Source organism: Ostrea edulis, chromosome 3 (genome assembly GCF_947568905.1).
Source record: "Ostrea edulis chromosome 3, xbOstEdul1.1, whole genome shotgun sequence".
Classification (NCBI taxonomy): domain Eukaryota; kingdom Metazoa; phylum Mollusca; class Bivalvia; order Ostreida; family Ostreidae; genus Ostrea; species Ostrea edulis.
The window spans coordinates 60,156,165-60,177,363 of NC_079166.1; the positions used below are offsets into that span (position 1 = coordinate 60,156,165).

At 35.6% G+C, this 21,199-nt stretch overlaps 2 protein-coding genes across 2 annotated transcripts; one reads left to right on the forward strand and one right to left on the reverse strand.

Moving 5' to 3' along the window:
* Positions 1-395: 395 nt before the first annotated feature.
* On the reverse strand, positions 396-11,683 carry LOC125675978 (uncharacterized). The gene is made up of 8 exons (XM_048913847.2): positions 9,893-11,683; positions 9,537-9,643; positions 7,818-7,929; positions 7,400-7,497; positions 7,187-7,248; positions 6,844-6,921; positions 6,241-6,322; positions 396-4,246 (listed from the first exon to the last, which is right to left on the reverse strand). The coding sequence occupies exons 1-8, from the start codon at positions 10,272-10,274 to the stop codon at positions 4,022-4,024; spliced, it is 1,146 nt and encodes a 381-aa protein (XP_048769804.1). The 5' UTR covers positions 10,275-11,683; the 3' UTR covers positions 396-4,021.
* A 5,047-nt stretch (positions 11,684-16,730) lies between these two features.
* LOC130053604 (uncharacterized) lies at positions 16,731-19,338 on the forward strand. The gene is made up of 2 exons (XM_056160960.1): positions 16,731-16,974; positions 17,663-19,338. Exons 1-2 carry the CDS (start codon positions 16,731-16,733, stop codon positions 19,336-19,338), a joined length of 1,920 nt encoding a protein of 639 aa, XP_056016935.1.
* Positions 19,339-21,199: the final 1,861 nt, after the last annotated feature.

Below are 21,199 nucleotides of genomic sequence, written 5' to 3' on the forward strand. Positions count from 1 at the left end.
ATGCAGTATGGTCGTTAATCCTTTTATTAGATTTATATGTAATTCACTGGAATCTGATTGGTTAAGAAGTATTGAAAAACACAACATGTTCTTAATGTCCGAGAACAGAAACCACACCTTGGTGTGTTAAGTATAATATTTATACTGTGTATGACAAAGCTAAGATCGCCTATCCTTAGACCTGTTTCTCCTGTATATGTAGACCAGAAATGCAATGTTTAGGGATTAAAAAATAAATAAAAACAGAAAAAATTTCATACTTGGGGCGATGATTCATTCAGTTATATTAAGAATTAGTATCCACTCAAAATAATTGATATAGCCATGTTTGTTTGTTTTTAAAAGATGTTATTTGTAGACGCACGTGTACATAATAATGATAATAACAATAAAGATGACAATTATTAAATTCCTTTACTAGGATGCATACATTGCAAGATACATGTAATATAGGTTAGTTGTACCCGAACTACATGAAGATATACAGTATCATCTCATAGAAATATTTAAAGACATATATACTATTTACATATACTAGCGTATACACATACTGTACAGAGGGAAAGGTGATAAGATTTAAAAAAAAAAAAAAAAAAAAAAAAAAAAAAAATAAAACCAATGCTTACAAAATTTTGATACAATAAAAAATATTGTCCGTCATTATCCATTGGCAAACAAATTGGAAATAGTATTGATGTGCAACAATATCTAACATGCAGGTCATTAAGTAATAAAATACTATTTAATGTTCAGCACAGTGTAACAATGTCAGTTTTATTTACTTCTACCTAGCTTTTGAAACAGTATTCTTACTCAAGTGTGTGTACTGAAAATGGGAATTAAGTTATACAACTTGTTTCCGATCCCAGTCATCCAAAGTTTCGTAAAATATGTTGAAATACATTAAGTAAATTAGAAAAGTGTCGATGTTGAACAATTCTGCTTGGTATCTTGAAACCAGGAATAACCTTGTCGTTGTTCAACATGTATACACATAGAAAAGCATTGACCATCTTAATTAGCTATTGAGTATGAATATGCACAAATACATGTATATGAACATAATTTATGAAAGGCGAAGATAACGAACAGTGATCAATCTCATAACGCCTATGAGAAATACAAAATAGTGAGCTGGGCATACACGGACCACTGGATATACCAGAGGTGTGATCGGGTGCGTAAGAGGAGTAAGCGATTAAAAGAAAAACTGTATACTATTTCATCCTTAATATACTGTACTACAGAAAAACATTATACTATAAGCAAACGAAACACATGGGGTAAAGAGATGAAACACTCCCCTACCCCCAGAATCTGTAAATCAAAAATAAAATAATGACATCTACATCGCAAATAAGTATCAACCCCGAATGCAAGTACACCAGTAGAGTTGTACGCACATAACACATATACACGCATACACACCATATGCAGGTACCGGCTTTTACTATTCTGTGTAGATTAAAATAAAACATGCATTCAGTAGATTTGTCAGGATGCAGACTTTTAAAAGTACAGTTTTATAGAGTACTTGGGTTCGCCAGGAAATGTTGGATGATACTAGTTTACACATGATACAGACTAAACATAGCTTAAGGATCATGTGATCACATGATCCCTATGGGACATAGCATGTTATGGAAGTATGAAGATGGTAATATTGCTATGGGGTACTCGTAGATGAGAAATGAGGAAATACGAACACGTGCAAAAATGCCCTATCTGTCGTTTTCTAATATGACATGAAAAGACAGTAAACCCATGTAAAACAACATTAAACGTGATTTGTTCATGTGAAATAACGTTAAACGTGATTTGTTCATGTAAAACAACATTAAACGCGACTTGTTCATGTGATATAACATTAATCGTGATTTGTTCATGTAAAACAATGTTAAACGTGATTTGCTCATGTGAAACAACGTTAAAATGTTATGTGTTCATGTAAAACTACGTTAAAATGATTTTTTCGTATAAAACAACGTTATAACGTGATTTGTTCATGTAAATCTACGTTAAGATTTGATTTGTTCGTATAAAAAACACTTTAAAACGTGATTTGTTTATGTAAGACAACATTACAATGTGATTTCTTCATGTCCAACAACGTTAAACGTGATTTGTTTATGTAAGACAACATTACAATGTGATTTCTTCATGTCCAACAACGTTAAATCGTGCTTTGTTCATGTAAAACAACGTTAAACGTAATTTGTTCATGTTAAACAACGTTAAAACGTGATTTGTTCATGTAAAACAACGTTAAACGTGATATGCTCATGTAAAGCAACCAACTGGAACATCTCGCCTTTTACTCCGTTATTTCTTTTTATGTGGTAAAGGGCGAGGGGTTCTGATTGGTAAAACTACGTTAAAACGTAATTTGTTCATGTAAAACAACGTTAAACGTGATCTGTTTATCTTTTTAAAAAAAAACTTCTAATCATGATTTGTTCATTAAAACAACGTTAAACGTGATTTGTTCATGCAAGATGTGGACGATGTAGAACTACCCATGTTATACTAACTTCCTACGCTTGCAATGAAAGGCGAAGATAACGAACAGTAATCCATCTCATAACTCCTATAAGCAATACAAAATAGATAGTTGGTCAAACACGGACCCCTTGCCACACCAGGGGTGGGATTAGGTGCCTAGGAGGAGTAAACATCCACTGTCGACCGGTCACACCCACCGTGAACCCTATATCCTGATCAGGTAAACGGAGTTATCCGTAGTCAAAATTAGTGTGCCTAGAATGCAATGTGTTCCAGTTTAGATTTATAACACGTTCAAATTGTGATTACCAACAATAGGATGAAATCCTTCTCTTTTACAATCTAAAGCAATTGTCAATCCTTGTTGAGCAGGAAAGTTAATCGTGGAAGTACATATATAATATAGGAGGTTATTCATTTTATATTCACTTGGCGAATATTGGCCGAGTTGAGTTTGAGCAATTCGCAAACACCCAAAGTGCACCAATATTTACACATACAGGTTAAGTAACTCTTTTCAAAACACATCTTTTTAGACTTACATATTATTAGTATTATAGGGGGTTAAATATTTATGGTGTCTTTACCATCATTTTAACATGTCATGTATATTGACTTTTTCAAGTGTATAATTGTATATTTATTTTAACTATTGTATTTCATATTATTTGATTGTACGGCGTGGAACTTTTTTCATGTATATTTTGTATTAGATTTTAGTAATTTTACTTTACATTATTGATGTTTTTTCTAGCATTGTTTTGATAGTATCTGTCTTAATGCTATTATAATTTCCTTTTACTACTTTTATAACATGCTGTATCATTTTTATTGTGTGCAGCGCTTTAGAGTGGTTATTTATAGTCATATAGGGCGCTATATAAATAAATATTTAATTATTATTATTAAATATTATTATTATTATTATATAGCTAAACTATATACACTGTAAACTATATATCAGTTGTTTTACGTTGGTATTTTATTCATATTCTTGTCAAGTTGAAAACCTGAAGAATTATTGACATTGATATAATGTATGCAATATCACCGTTACACTATTTTCAACTTTCATCCCACCACAAATATTTCAATTAGTTAATGATAATATTTACTGGTCCTTAACAGTAAATCAGTGCAAACATATCAAAAGAATTGATTGATACTTGATATATAAAATATCGAAATCGGCTACCACAGCTTACCAAACTATAGATGGTACACCATCTTTCATTACAGCTAGTGTGAAATAAAACATTAACTTGTTCCTGGAACGTTTCGGTGCGGATCCTATTATTTCATAAAAAGTTTAAATTCAATAATGATCCAGGTACTGCACGTTAAAATTCTCTAGGATTTAGGAACACGTTATCACTGAAGAATGTTAGCTATGTAATAAAAAGAACTACATACAACTATTCTCAATAGGACACTTTTGAGAGAGAAAAATCTAAGAATATGTTGACGAACTTCCGTGCATTATGTACGACTTTATACCCGTCACATAACTCATAGTTCCTTATTGCTTGGCCTTCGTCCTCTTATATCCGGTTATCACGGCATTGAGGGGAAGTCCCGGACAAGTGGTGTTGCACCAAACCTCTACGTCCCCAGCATCATCAGTGACCGTTATCGGTTCGTATTTTAGTTCCTCCACCAGATCGACAAGGGAAGAGTACTCTGTTTCTCGAAAGATGAGACAACTTGAGAACGGATCCTGATTAAATGCCTTCAGTGGCTGTCCCTGTAGTATATAACAAGAGTTTGACAATGCAATTGCATATACTTTTACATACACGCGCGCGTGTGCACCGAAAAATAAAAAAAAAGTCTGAACTTCTCTTTGAGAAATACCTACATATGTAACAAATACAACGTCACGTCTACATGTGAGCGAAAACTTCTCAAGCGGGATACAACATGCTGAATCACTATGACCTAAAGCAGATCAAATGGTTTTCCAATTCGGTATTTTCGTAGAAGGGGAATAACTTTCTTCCTTACTGTTCATTTATTCACTTATGAAAAACATTTTTTAATAAAAAGTATTTATGTCAAATGAATTTAGTAATTGAAACAATCCATGTAAATACTGTAGGAACAGACATACGATGACATTAAAACAATCCCTGTAATTATACTGCAGGAACAGACATACGATAACATTGAAACAATCCCTGTAATTATACTGCAGGAACAGACATACGATAACATTGAAACAATCCCTGTAATTATACTGTAGGGGTAGACATACGATGACATTAAAACAATCCCTGTAATTATACTGTAGGAACAGACATACGATAACATTGAAACAATCCCTGTAATTATACTGTAGGGGTAGACATACGATGACATTAAAACAATCCCTGTAATTATACTGTAGGAACAGACCTACGATGGCATTGAAACAATCCCTGTAATTATACTGTAGGAGCAGACATACGATAACATTAAAACAATCCCTGTAATTATACTGTAGGGGTAGACATACGATGACATTAAAACAATCCCTGTAATTATACTGTAGGAACAGACATACAATAACATTGAAACAATCCCTGTAATTATACTGCAGGAACAGACATACAATAACATTGAAACAATCCCTGTAATTATACTGTAGGAACAGACATACGATGACGTCAACGAGACGTGATCCAACTCTTCGGATCAAGTTACTGTAGTAATGATAAATTTATTATACAGTGTATACCCACTTATGCATTTTAAATCTACATTTATAAGATGATAAATGTAATCCAAATTATCAAAAACACAGACATACCATGAAATTATGTTTTGTGTACGCAATTTTGTTTTGTGACGCGGTCAATGTTTTTCACAAATAACGTTGCGTTGATGCATTGTGACGTCATCAGTTTCAGAGGATACTTGATCCGGAAAACCGGATCACATGTTGTGAAATCCACAGTATCAAAGAACGATACACTGTTAGGTATATAATAAACTATAACGTTATTCATCTTGTGTCCTGATTGGAAAATAAAGATTCGGAGACTCATTTGATCACACAGAACTCTATATTGTAGCAGGGGAATGAAGTGTAATTACAATGAAACTGATAATATCCCAATGCAGGATAAAAAAGGTAAAATGTGTTCGATGTACTCTATATTTACAATTAACTGAATGTGTGTTATGTGACCCTGGAGACAGGAACACTGTTCTAAAGATGACTTCTTAATTGCAGTACGCGCTGGGTTTTTTCGAGTCAACCAGCGCTATAATCAACTGTCATGGTTCTCAATTTGGATCCATGGATGATCTTTTTTTCTTGCGAATCATAATTTGTCATACATGTGCATACAAGTACAAGACCTGTAGGAAGTATGAAGCATAAAACAAGCGGGGGGGGGGGGGGGGGGGAATGTGTATACGATATTGTGCATTTCGAACCAGGGTCATTCCAAGCGTCACATTCAGCTCGCATAATAGTTAGAATCGGAAGAGTCCAAACACATCTTTTCCGGAGGAAAGAAAAAAAATGCTTTAAAGTATAGAACTAACTATTCAAAGTAGCTTTTACGGTCGCAGTCATTGTCTTTTTTATCCAACCAATCAGCATTTTATCTGAATTTCAATACACCTCACTTTATGTTCAGATGAAAAAAAAACTGTACAAAGAGTCCAGACTTAACAAACGTTGGTATGAACAAGATAATGAAATTCCACTCTCGTCCGGAAATTATTGTAACAAAATGGGCCTTTTCTTACTTTGATTTCTATATGGTGAACAGCATCTCCTTGTTTAACCGATAGGACAAAATCTCCATGTTCTGCATTGTTCTGACTCATCCTATAACAGAAGGAAAACGTTAAGGTTTAAAATCAATAAGGGCGTCATATCATGTATCGATAATCACGAAATAATTCGGATTGCTTTTGGTAACAGTCTTATCAGACAGAACAAACTGTTGTATGTATAGAAAGCATATCGTCAATACTGAAAATACACAGCTTTAATTATATCGCCAGAGATTCGTTTATGCATTATTTTGCGAGATCCACCTTTCGTATATCTTGCAAGAAATTTCAAAAACTAAATTTCACTATTTCAATTATTATCACATACACTAGATTGTGTTCTTCTGGAGAATAATATGGCGCGATTTGATAGCCAAGATGTCTATAGATGAGTGTTAGTTTCTATCAGCATTTAAATGCTTTTCACAAGAGCAATTCAAATTTGATGAGGAAATCTTGATGACACGAAACTTAAACAGTTACAAATGAAAACGAATATGTTTTCCAAAGATTCAAACATTAATTTCCTGTCCCGATTTACATCTTGAATAACATACTTATTTACACACGTACCTAATGAGGTATGTTCCGTCGGGTTCTGAATATAATCTATCTTCAGATTGTTGCCTCGTCATGTCGCCCGCGAACCAACTAATCAGGAAGAATCGATCAATGGTAAACACTTAAGATTCTACTTTTTTAAATTTCATAATGAAAACATGAACGAGGAAACGGCTGTCATTCATAAATGGCAAACACTTGATAATTTACTTTAATTCACTTAACGTTAGTTATAATTGAAACTATTTTTGTGCGAAATAGAGGAAATAAAACAACATTAGTCGATCCTGTTAATTGGGGGTGCTAAATGTAATATGAAAAAAATATACGTCTAACACATACAAAAAATATTCACCTTGTTTTTTCTTTTCTTTGCTTACCGCTGTACTTCAAAGATTTATCCGTCAATAACTGCAACTGGAAACAGGAAATGCTCATTACTTGTTTGTCACAATACTCGGATACGGTTGAGAGTAAACACTTTCGAACACGAAGTAGATCGATTTGATATTCAATTACCCAGAATGCAGCACTAGAAGTCACTGTATTAGAGATAATACTTATATACCTGTTGTAGAAGAATGCATCGCCGTTCCGAGGCTTTCACTGGGCCGAAAAATTTAAGGACTCGGACAAACTTGTCAAAATAGACTTCTACCGTGTCATCTATAATTAAGGAGCGGATCAAACATTATTTAGAGTAGAAGAATAGAAATTCATATTGAGCAACATGTTCTACATTCTATCATGTCAGTAAAATGATGATTAGAAATGTTATGCTTGTCCAGGAAATATTCAATATAAATTGATGTATAATTTGCAGTAGCGGATCTAGAAGGAATTGTTCTCTCTCTCTCTCTCTCTCTCTCTCTCTCTCTCTCTCTCTCTCTCTGGCTGTATCCTTTTTTAAAGGTTTCCTGGATCCGCCCCGATTTGTGCCTACCGTGCCCGCTGTATTGACTGTGTCTGTTAAGCACTACATGTACCTGTCCCCTCTATGTGTAGCAGCTGTTTCAGGAGATTCATGGTGCGGCTGTTCCGTAGAGCCGGCTCCTCCGGAAAGGCTTCGCGGAATCTCTGGGTCAATCTTTTGTAAAACTACACAACAAGACAACTTTATAGTATGCGAACAAACAGCGGAAACAAAGTTTTCCGATGCATTTATAGTCATCCTGAATAATGTAATTCAGTGGCACCGTATTTAGCTTTTGAATAATATATAGTCAAGATAAAGTTCTGTATTCGTACTTAGTTGTCACGTGTTTTATTACACCGGTGGATATATAATACGAGAACTTTCTAATCTTGTTGGATTTTTAAGTGTATTACTTTCTATGTCCCATTCGACAATTTTTCACTCCGAGAGAGGAGTCAACCATTGTAGGTGAAAGGCCAAGAAATTTGACCTAAGCCTGGCGTTCAGGGCCGTACCAGTGAGGATTCTCTATCGTGCTATGGTATCACAGTGTTCGGGCCCAAAACGGGCTTAGTCCCTGTGCTAACACCTGAATGTACTGTGACACGTGACCCCCGTGCTATCCGAAATGTCCATGACTCACACCCTTGGCGAAGGAGCCTCTGTTCAAGGTCTCTACGATTTTTATTTACTTTCTGATGTCAAAGAAATTCAACTTTTAGCAGAGGTTTCGGAGTTCTGCGATGGTTTTGAGTATCTTTTCTATAACATGGCCTACATGTTTATATGCAAGAATTGTTTCCTAAGAGAGATCGTGTAACCGTTCATAATATTTTCAACTCTGCAAACATGTGCTGAGAGAAATATGATCTATTAAAATATTTGAGCAATACTTGCATGTGCTTTATAGCCAACATAAAAAACAGTCAAGTTTTTGTTTATTTTAGATACTGAACTAAATATACTCGTATTTTTATTCTTTGTCAAATTCCGGATTTACTTGTGACTTTAAATGTTTAGAATGCTAAACTAAGGAATTTCTAATGGTCAGCAAAAATTTGAACATCAGTTGTACATGGAAGATACAGAGCTCAAAATTCTTGGTTATGTAAACAAAGTTCGTGCCATGTTTTTGTTTACATAGGTTAAACATACAAGCAAAAGTTTCGTTTAAAGCATATTTTTTTTTCAACTTACAAGTTAATTTTGAACACAGTTGAATAGTTTCAGATGTTTGGCCCTTCACATTTTGTTTTAAACATGCTATTTTCTATTAAGCAATCTATACATGTATGTAAACAAAACATGGCACGAGTATTGTTTACATAACAAAGAATTGTGTGTGCTGTATCTCACTGATAACTCAACAACTGATATTCAAATTTTGGTTGACCATTAGAATTACATTAGTTAAGCATTGCAAACAATAAAAATGGAAATATAAAATTTGATAATTTTCAGCTCAAAAGATTGGGCTTCGTTGGAGATCGTAGCGGCTAGCCTATGGGCTACGGTAGGTATGGTGGCTGATTTGTGCAACAGAGAACCAGGCCTAAATTTGTGCCATTTCATAATGTGTTGTCTTTTCGTTATTTTGAGGTGAAAAGTAGCTAATACATGTATTATCATTTTGTCGTCTTTTCATTATTTTGGGACGAAAAGTCACTAAATTTTGTATCGTTGTCATTTCGCTTCGAAATAAGAAAGAGACGATAAAATGTGAAATATCACAAATCAGTCACCATACCTATCCTATGATCCTGCACGCAGCACATGACTGCACACTGACCTTCTTATGACATCGAGTCCGGAAGTCCGAGGATTCCTCAATGCTCTTCCAGAACTCTATGGAGTCGTGATCCGGGTAACTTTTTTCACATATCTCGCAAATATCACCTACAAGGTATTCAATTTAGAATCTTTTTACAGTGTTGGAAAGAAATTGAATTATTTTTTATATGTGTTGTCTCTGGATTCTGACGCAAAGTTGTTGATTATAAATCTTATGTTTGACTGCACGATATACATGTGTAAATGGATTTAAAATGTAAATCAAGCTAAGATTTAAAAACACGATTTGTCTGGTTTGAGCTCGGGGAATTAGTAGATTAAAGCGGAACTAAATTGATGACACTCAATACTTACATGGGACCATCGTGATAGCTGACACTGCTTGATTGATCCACTCCTCCGTTGAAGATGGATCGGAAAACTCCAATGTTCCTCGAAGTTTTCCCTGTTCTTCCATAAATAAAACGCCCTGCTCTCCTCTCTCCGCGGGTGTGGGTGACATTACTCCGGCACACTCTTCAATGGCATCTCTCCCCATGGATTCTGTTTGAATGGATGACTCCGATATTAGAGGAGACTTGTCGTCCACCAAATTATCGCCGTCATCGTTTCGGATAAATTTTGGGTACATGTGATTGCACTCCTCTGTAAAGTCCATATTCAGCTGCTTACTTCTGAATTCCGCCGTACCGCGCGGTGTATAAGGATTCTGTTTTTGCCATTTTTTGGATAGCATAGGGAAGGAAGAAGTTACTATAGTCTACTTTCAGTTTGAAGCATTCAAATAGGGAATTTCCGTTTCAGTGACCAAGCACGGAGATAAATATAGCTTATTTGTTATTGTAAAGAAGAGCTTGGTGGCGTTTATTACCATATAACTAGGAAGACTCTCCCCCCCCCCCTCTCTCTCTCTCTCTCTCTCTCTCTCTCTCTCTCTCATGCACACACACATGCGCACACGCACCCACACAAAAAAGAAACACCAGGGTGGATATATTACAGTGTGTACCTGCTTGGGTTTTCCTCAATGAAGGCTGAGAAAGACTTCCGCATTAACAGTTTTGGATCTATTTACAGTTTGTGTTGGTATTGTATATCGGTGTGTATACTTCCTCTTATGTAATTTCAGATAACAACTGCAGGGTAATTTCAGATAACATCTGCAGGGATCTCTCCACAAACATAAAGATGCAAACAAGTTTCAGGAAGATCGTGTATATATAGTGTGTAAAATAGCATTACATATGTAGTTCCTGGTCTACAACTGGAACAATACAATTTAAATTTCGTTTTAAATATATTGACATTGTTCAATTTAAAAAAAAATCAATATCAGGAATTGCCAGGAGAGGAAAAACGGGGTATATAGATGTGTACATTGGCGGATTTTGAGGGGGGGGGGGGGGCTTCCCCGCCCCCTGAAACCCAAAATTAATAGTGGACCCCTCCCCTCCCCTTAAAAAATTCCTGAATCCGCCCCTGTGATACATAACATGGTAAATGTACGGAGCAATGTTGGAACATTATAGAATCAGACCGTCAAATGTTGTTGTTGTTTTTTTTAATCTTGTTGAAATTATTTGGTCGGTTATATTTACGTCAAACTTTTTAACCTTGACCCTTCAATTATTAATGTGTGCACTCTTTGCGTCAGTGATTTGAGTTTTATCTTCCAGGAAAATTTCAAATCAAACATTGAATGAATTAATCCTTTGATATCATATAACCACTGGCTTCCTCTTGCCCAACAATTTTCTTTTCATTTCTTTAAAACATGTGGTGTTTATTTATCATTAAATATTGAGTAAATTACTTCTCTCATTTCATATACCCCCACCCCTTCCCAATTCCATCAACGATAGTTGAATCCATATCTTTATCTGTTTAGGACTTGTTCTATGTATGTAGTACATTGTACAAAATGTAACCGTGAAAAGTTGAATTGATGAGATGAAATTGGACTAGATTCTTCTGAACTTTGTCAAATGACGCGCTTGATTGATTAAAGATAATATACATGCAAGCATTAGTCTATATTTTTTTAACAAACAAATGAAACGGAATCGAATAAAGCATATTTACATGCTTTCAAACGCTATATGATTGTCTGTAATATGATGCATTTTTCATTAAAGTAATATCAGCTCTAAATCTGAAAAATTTATTTTGTTGTAAAAATTTGCTATTATGATATAGTTTTGTATGAAAGGTGAAGATAACGAACAGTGATCAATCTCATAACTCCTATAAGCAATACAAAATAGAGAGTTAGGCAAACACGGACCCCTGAATATATCAGAGGTGTGATCAGGTGCCTAGGAGGAGTAAACATCTCCTATCGACCGTTCACACGCGTCGTGAGCCCCATATCCCGATCAGGTAAACGGGGTAATCCGTAATCAAATCGGTGTGCCAATAACAGCCTTACATTCAATATAAAACAAGTCAGACAGCATTTGGCCCAATGATAGGTTCTAACTTTGACCATAGTCATTGGTGAAATTAAAACTAACTTTAAGATTTTATCAAAATAAAGATTTCAGTTCTTTTGAATATATAGCATTACATAGAAATCAATTTTTGTGCGGGATTCATTGTTTTGCTGTTTTCCGCCACACTCAACAATTTTTCAGTTATCTGGTGGCGCCCGGTTTTTATTGGTGGAAGAGAGAACCCAGATGCAATTGACCTGGGAAGAGACCACCGACCTTCCGAAAGTAAACTGGGAAACTTTCTCACTTACTGGCGCGAGCGGGGTTCGAACCCGCGCCGACCAGAGGTGAGAGGCCGTGTGGCTTTGAGCGCGATGCTCTATAACCACTCTGCCACGTAGGCCCCTTTTTTGCGGGAAGACAATGATGTAATTTTGCTTCATTCAGAGCCCCTTGATAGGTTTTCTAACACAAATGTCAATAACAAAAGTTTATATACCTTATTGTTTCTGTCATTGAATTAGTATATCACAATTTTGCAACAAAATATTTTCTATACCACTCTGACAGTTTCACCTACACCTCTGTCAGTGTCAACAAGATTTCTGTACACTTTTTGAATGTTGAATCCAACAAAATCATTTGTTTTCCGACATGAAAATCGAATATTCACCATATGGAAACTGTAGTTGTTTAAATCAAATGACGTGAATTCCTCTTATTATTTCCCTTAACTTCGGACTATATCGTGAATGAATACACAACATTCACCTCGGATATCTGAACTGACGCCTTCACCGAATCTCGAAGTCATCCTTCTTAATTCATGTCTGGATATCTGCATTCAGCTTTGGCCCGTTCTAAAAATAAATGTCCAACTGTAGCTGTAGTAATTGCCCATACCTACTGTATATCACTAACAAAGAAGAACAGACTATGGGAAGAAAGTTGGTAAAATAGGTAGTAAAAACCAGGCCGGGTCACCTTCGTAAACCGATTTTGTTTAGTTTTCTTCGTTGATATATCTCTGCTTGTTTTGAAACTTACAGAATATATTCTTAATGATACATTTAGTCTTCGGTACAAAATTTAGCACAAAACATTACCTACAGATAAAGAATACAATGATTCTATAAAATCTGGTTGGTAAAATGGGTAGCGAGACCAGAACACACATTATTGCATATTTTCTGTAAACTATGCTGAAAACCTTACATTTTTTCAATTCATAGAGAGTTGAATTTGATACTCAATGCTACGGAAGCACATTAGTGCAAACCAAAACTAAATAAAAAACGAAATTATTATATAAAAAACGAAAATATTAAATAAAAAACCAAAACTAAATAAAAAACGAAATTATTAAATAAAAAACGAAATTAATATATAAAAAACGAAAATGTTAAATAAAAAACCAAAACTAAATAAAAAACGAAATTATTAAATAAAAAACGAAATTATTATATAAAAAACGGAATTATTAAATAAAAAACGAAAATATTAAATAAAAAACCAAAACTAAATAAAAAACGAAATTATCATATAAAACTTATATATCTTTGTACCTCGTGTACCATTGTATGAATGATTTGAGTGAATAAATTAATTGAATTGATTGAAGAAATTCTTAAAGATTTCAAAACAAACCCTCTAAAGAGGGGCTATAGTGATAATTAAATCAATAAAAAAAAGTACAAGCTACGATCGAGCCACCTCTGTTATTCGGTGTAAATAAAAGCAAAAAACCGGGTATACCCCTTGTTTTTATCACCAAATACAACCCATAAAGCAAAAGCTTTTAAATTAATGGTACATCCTCCAGAGAGACAAAGTCGTTTTCTCTGTTCTACATTGTACCTATAGTGTGGTTCATACCAACGCAATAAAAATTTAAGGGAGATGCTCACACCTTCATTTCAGAATAATCAACCTGCATGATAATTGTGACGTGCAAATAGACTTCTGATGAGGCGGATCTGCATGCAGCTAAACTTCAATCTATCGATCAATCCAATCAATTTGCTCATTTTTCACACCGCCGAAACACTTAATTAGTGTAGAGTCAAGTGATTGTTGAGGTATGTGGCTGATGGGAGCCATATATATTCTTACTAGATTTATGGGGGCTAGTGTTGAAGTAATTTTGGAGAAATCCTGTAATCTGATACACGAGGTTTGGGATCTTTCAGCGAACATGGTAGATAAACGTGTAGTGAATGGATAAGTCGGCTAATTTGTAATGTCATTAGATTTCTGTAAAACTCCATTGGCGATGCTGAAATCGCAGTAAATCAAAGAATTAGGAGCCATGTTTCCTTCCTTGTTAAGCTCCAGTGACACATACACATTATATTCTCAAAAACTGTTCTTGATTTCGTTTTTTATTTAATAATTTCGTTTTTTATTTAGTTTTCATTTTTTATTTAATAATTTCGTTTTTTATTTAATTTTGGGTTTTTTATATATTAATTACGTTTTTAATTTAATATTTTCGTTTTTATTTATCAATTTTGTTTTTTATATAATAATTTCGTTTTTTATATAATAATTTCGTTTTTTATATAATAATTTCGTTTTTTATTTAGTTTTCGTTTTTTATATAATAATTTCGTTTTTTATTTAAGAATTTCGTTTTTTATATAATAATTTCGTTTTTTATTTAGTTTTGGTTTGCACTAATGGGCTTCCGTACAATGCATTATTTGACCATTTCAATGCCTTTTATTTTAATTATAGGCGATTTTTCCAAACCCGGGCCAAGAGGAAACCGGATGCGGTTGACTCGGGCCGAAGTTATTTATTCCGATTTAGTTGCTACTGTTTTTGATTAATGAACCATAATTATGCGATCAAAGTTATATCCATTCATAATTAGTAATTGATGGGAAGCTGAATTACGTTCAGGATGCGTCGAAGATGAAAGTGACAGCTAACACTTCAGTTTATTCGGAATTTTAATATTCGGCCATGGGTTACTCGTGTCCGGATTCCTTTTGACCCGGGTTTTAATAAATCGTAAATATCAAATATATAAGACTCACATAACAGGTACTGCAGCATTTTGGTGATAAATTGTCATAATATTTATCTAAATTATGTCTAGTTTCATTGTTGTGTAACATATATCAGTTTTAATCACAGAAAAGTGTGTATTTTTTCTCGCTACCCATTTTACCAACCTGAAATAAACAATCGTTGCTATTTTCATAGTGAAGCAAAATTATGCCGTAATTTTTGTAGCGAAGACCCAATGTATCATCCAGATTAAGATTAAGAAATTTCATATCAAACGAAAATAAAGTAACGAAGAAAACTAAAAACTTCAGATTACCAAGGTGATCCGGCCCGGCCCGGTTTTTACTACCCATTTTACCAACTATACTATGGGAACTCTTCTATATCTGGAGATAAGAAATAATTCCTTCAAGGGAGTCCTCATTTGAATGGAAAATCCAATGACTGTATTTATTTATTTGTTGGTGGGTTTTTTATACCTACACGGTAAACAATGCAAAATTAACAGTGATAGAGAGTTTAATAGTCCCATCACTTAACGCCCTGGGCGTTAAGCATAGATCTAAATTTGTGATACCCCACCTACAGCTGGTGAAGTTTCAATATAAGTGAAAAATCCACGTCGAGGAAACAAAAAACAATCAGTCAGTATTCATATTTCATACTGGAAAATAAAATTTAGATAGCTTATATTGATCAATGTGATTTTTTTCTTTCAGAGATTCATTTTGAGAAAATAGCTGGTGTGCAGTGCACATTCCTAAATGAATCAGTCTACTTTCAAATCTGTAATATGGTGTCCGGGATACTCTAAAGTGCACGTCACAGACAAAAGTTATAAAGATAACTTCAAATAATTTTTAAAGATATTGTTATAACTTTAAAATGTATGTATATATACTGATATTGAATTGAATTTTATAAAATTTCAGCATCTGATTTTATATGTACATAGACATATTGTAGAGATTTTCCACTCTAAAGGTTTAATTTCTTTAATATTTAAGACTAAAAAAACTTTTATGCAGATACAGTGGTGTAACATTGTCTTATTTTCTGATCAATACATATAGAGAAGTAAACTATGTACATGTATATTTCAAGACAATATGTGAGAAATTTTCAACCATTCAATCAGTAACTTGTACAGAGTACTTTAAATAACTGCCTGCTTGCATACATTGCAGAGCACAGCCGTAGTAATGATTCACATTTGCTGATGAATTGCTTTAGTATAAAGAGTAAAATTGTTACGTTAAGTTTTAAATTTATGAAAATGCATATTAGGCTTTTCACAGATATTTCTTAGGATATATATATAGAAAATATGTATATATTCATATAATTTGTATAAATCCTGCTAATATTGTTTCTTCCTAAGTGAGGTGTATAGCACGCCATATTTACATATATGTATATCTATTCCTATAAGGATTTCGTATATAATTTATGAAATATCTTCTATTTCTGACAAGATATCTAATAAATCTTATAAAGATATCTCATATAAGACAGATTATTTTATTGGCATATTAAATAATCTCATTTAATTGACGAAAGACTTTAGTGTTACTAGGTCTTACTATCGGGAATAGGTGTACAAATTAACATTTCTACAATGGTACTTTGGTACGACTTATCTAAGGCAAGCACGCTACTTCCGTTTCCAATTTATGCCGAAGTGGTTACAGCATACGCTCATAGCTTTTCCTATCCAGCTGTCATCTGATCGTTAATCGTCAAAAATGCCACCCATTCGTAACCGTGTGGTTACCAGAAGCCGCAAGGAACGCGAGCAGAATTTTATTTCACCCGCAAGAGGACGCGGACGAAGGCGCCAACCCCAAATGCAACAAGCCCCTCAGACCACACCAACGAGGGCCATCATTAATGTGGCCGGTGCCAGTATTGAAACAGATACCCACTACCAGACCGGGGTCGAAGCCGGACAGCCCGGTATCAATACAGAGCCAATAGTAACGGAAAGCGGTGAGTCAAATATCATACTCCCTCAAATCGACCATATCCAAACAGTAAATTTCGATGGCCCAAATTTCCACATCCAAGAGTACCAACCGTGTGTGACTACTAGCACTTTTGACCCGATCAGTTCACACTTAACCCAAAAAATTAAGAGTCAAATCTGGGAGGGCCACTTTATTGATTTATCCCTCCTTTTAAAATCCGCCCGGGAATTGGTCGACCACGTGGACACACAAGGTCAAATACAAATACGTAACGGCACCATGTGCTTGGTTAAGCAAAAGTCAAACACCTTTTTATCCATTGAAAAATGGACTTCGGCATTCATTGTATTCATCAGTACTATGCTTGAAAAATATCCAACCAGATCGCAGGAATTATTGAAATACATGCGGAACATACTCATTGCGGCATCCCGATCTCCTGGGTGGTTTCAATACGACGAACAATTTCGTCTACTTAAGGTAGCCAACCCCCACTCTCCTTGGGGTCAGATAAATAGTGAGTTGTGGTTATTGTATATCACAAACAACAGCTCATCCCAGGTCCCAGACAAGTTTAGCCAGCAAGGCAAAGTTAATTCAACTGCTAACTCAGCAACACAAAACCATTTAACTCCCAATTATACTAGGGCTACTCACTATTGCAATTATTACAATGCAGGTAAATCATGCAGGTTTTACCCAAATTGTAGGTTCAACCATGCATGCAACAGGTGTGGCGGAAGACACTCGGCAGCCAAGTGCACGAGCCCAAAACAGTTCTAGCCTTCTCACTTCCGCTTGTCCACTAGGAAAAACTCCAGTTAATGTTCACATACTGTCTAACTATTTACATAATTATAAGGGAAAATCGGTAGTTCTAAATGGTTTTACACATGGTTTCAATTTACAGTACAATGGTCCCAGATCTTTTAGGGAGGCAAAAAATCTCAAAAGCATTTATGAACATCCAGAAGTTGCACAAGAAAAGATACACAAAGAAGTTTCCTTACAAAGGGTTGGGGGTCCCTTCGATCATCCCCCTTTTCCCTCTTTACAGATCTCACCTTTGGGTCTTGTCCCTAAAAAAGATGGTGACTACCGTCTCATTCATCATTTATCCCACCCTGAATTTAACTCCATAAATCATTTTATCGATCCATTGGCCTGTTCAGTCCATTATGCTTCAGTTGATGATGCTGCAGCCATGGTTGCCACTTTGGGTCCTGGAACACTTTTAGACAAGTCTGATATTAAATCTGCATTTCGCCTCCTTCCAGTGGCATGCTCAGACTTCGAATTGTTGGGGTTTAAATTTAACAACAAATATTACTACGATAAAATGATGCCATTTGGTGCATCGATAAGTTGTGCAACATGGGAAAGATTTGCAACAGCCCTACACTGGATTATTCAGAATGAGTCTCGCAATCCTCATATTCTGCATTACCTTGATGATTTTCTTTTTGCTGGCAGTGAAAAATCGGATCAGTGCAAAGCTACACTTGCCTTGTTTAAGCAAATTTGTCAAGCTATTGGTGTACCCCTAGCTTTGGAAAAAACCACTGAACCTAACACTATCATAACATTTTTGGGCATTGAATTTGATACTATTAACATGATCATGCGGCTCCCCAAAGACAAGCTACACAACCTCAAAGAAACCATTGACCTTTTTCTCCACAAGAAAAAAGCCACTCTTATATCTGTTCAGTCACTCATCGGCTTACTCAACTTCGCATGTAAAACCATCGCTCCAGGGCGTGCCTTTTGCAGACGACTAATTGATGCAACTGTAGGCATTAAAAAACAGCATCACAAGGTCAGAATCACCCAAGACATTAAATCTGACTTGGTAGTATGGCAACAGTTCTTAAAATTTTTTAACGGGATTACTCTTATAACTTCTGGCATTTGGACATCTGATACCACATTGCAATTTTTCACTGACAGCGCAGGGGGGCCAAATGGGGGATTTGGTGTATATTTTGCAGGTAGTTGGGCACATTCAAAATGGCCAGCAGATTGGGCTAAATCAGGGGTGGTCAGAGACATGACATTTTTAGAACTATTCCCAGTGTATGTTGCACTCTCATTATGGTGCGATAGACTCTCCAACAATAGAATTCTGTTTCATATAGATAACATGGCAGTGGTACAGATACTCAATATGTCGACATCCAAATCACCAAGAGTTATGAGGATTGTCAGAAAGCTAATCCTCATTACTCTACAATATAACATTATAATTAAAGCTCAGTATATACCCTCAAAACACAATTCAGTAGCTGACAGTATTTCTCGTTCGCAGTGGGGGCGATTCAGGAAACTGGTGCCGGGTGCAGATGTATGGCCAACTCCAATTCCCAACCAGATCTGGCAGATTTAACAGCAGAATCACAAAAACTAATTCATAACTCCTTAGCCCCCAGCACACACAAATCTTATCAAACTGCCCTTAATAAATTTCAAAGTTTTCTCAAAGTCCATTACAATCAATTCATAGTAACTTGGCCCATACCAGCAACTGTGTTGTTAAATTTTATAGCGGACTTGTCAATCCACCAGCATGCTCCCAACACGGTGCAGTTGTACATAAGCGCAATAGCTTTCTATCATAAGCTTCAAGGGTTTAATGACCCAACAAATAATTTCCTTATCACGAAAGCACTACATGGCTTAAAGCGCAGCAGAGGTAGGGTCGAAGACTTGCGCCGCCCTATTACTTTTAATATCATGGTTAAAATCATGGCCTCATTGCCAGCAATTTGTTCATCACCATATGAGGTGAAACGTTTTACATGTGCCTTTAGTTTAGCTTATTTTGCTTTGCTCAGGGTAGGGGAATGCACGTTCACAGGTGATAATACTAACGCACATTTTATTCGTTTTCAAGGAATTCAGATTCAGCCTCACATGAATCAAGTCCAAGTTACGATCCCACATTCAAAAACCCAACAAACAGGCAGGCAAGCAACACTTATTATTCAAGGTCAACCACACTCTCCCTTGTGCCCTGTTCGAACCATTACAGAATTCTTAAAAGTCAGACCACATACACCAGTCACTCACATTTTCTTAGTCCACAGTGACACTGCACCCCTTACAAGGTTCCAATTTAATGCAGTATTACAAAAAGCACTTAAAAATTCAGACACAGCAGGTTACTTTGGCACACATAGTTTTAGAATCGGTAGGGCTTCAGATATGGCATTACAAGGGGTCCCTCACGAGGACATTCAAAAAGCAGGCAGGTGGATATCACCTGTTTTCTTAAAGTACATTCGAATTGCATAATCATTCGATCCACATAAGAATTACACTTTTTAAACATTTTCCACATTATACTAATCCAACCAAAGAATTGTAGGTCCCCTGAAAGAAATATGGATTCTAGGATCATCTATACCTTATTGGGCTGGACAGTTTGCCATATCAACCCACCTTGGGAAAGATCTTCATTTACCAGTCGACATCCGCTGGCATGCCAGAAGAGGGATGCAGTGGCACCAATTAGACCCAGAGATCTTGAAACTTCTTAAACATTATTCACCACCAAAAATTATGATAATTCATCTAGGTTCTAATGACCTCGTAACAGAGGGTCTTACTAGTAAAAATTTTGTTCAAGAAATAACATGTAGCTTGCTTAGATATCATGCACTTTTACCAAACACTAAGTTGGTATGGTCCTCAATACTCCCCCGTTTATATTGGAATGGAGCACCATTAAAAAGTGGACACAAGATCGACAAAAAACGCAAGAAAATCAATAAGCAGGTCAAGCAATTCATTGCAGAACTAGGGGGAGGTGTTATTTGGCATGACAATATATCAGTACACGATATTAATTTGTTTCGTTATGATGGAACACACCTTTCAGACGAGGGCAATAGGGTCTTTTTAGACAACTATAGGTCAGGTCTGCTTAAGATGATTAATGCATAAAATTGCTAGGTTGGGTTGCATGGTTTTAGTGTGGAGGAACATCATATCAATGTCTGTGGCGGGTCTGAGGGGATATAATTGGAAAGTTTTCAAACTTGTCCGGCCTATTGTTTCCCCCCATCTGCCACCTAAGGCAGAGGGCGTTTGTTTGTAGAAAGGAAATTCTACATGTGTATGTGTTTGAAAATTGTGTTGTTCTTGATTGGGGTCACTCAAGTCGGTCAGTCTTGGTGCCCACTCCACCTCTATACACAGGAGGGGAGGCTTAGTCCTGGAGTACATGGAATAGTACTAACAACCAG

What these genes read in the sequence shown, in the direction of transcription:
- LOC125675978 (XM_048913847.2), bottom strand. Translation starts at nt 10,274, where the DNA reads ATGCTATCCAAAAAATGGCAAAAACAGAATCCTTATACACCGCGCGGT. An exon ending in GATGCATTCTTCTACAACAG is followed by an intron (nt 7,249 to 7,399) that starts GTATATAAGTAT and finishes TCCTGTTTCCAG; the next exon opens with TTGCAGTTATTGACGGATAA. An exon ending in GACGGAACATACCTCATTAG is followed by an intron (nt 6,323 to 6,843) that starts GTACGTGTGTAA and finishes CTTCTGTTATAG; the next exon opens with GATGAGTCAGAACAATGCAG.
- LOC130053604 (XM_056160960.1), top strand. Translation starts at nt 16,731, where the DNA reads ATGCCACCCATTCGTAACCGTGTGGTTACCAGAAGCCGCAAGGAACGC. An exon ending in GCCAATAGTAACGGAAAGCG is followed by an intron (nt 16,975 to 17,662) that starts GTGAGTCAAATA and finishes CCCAAATTGTAG; the next exon opens with GTTCAACCATGCATGCAACA.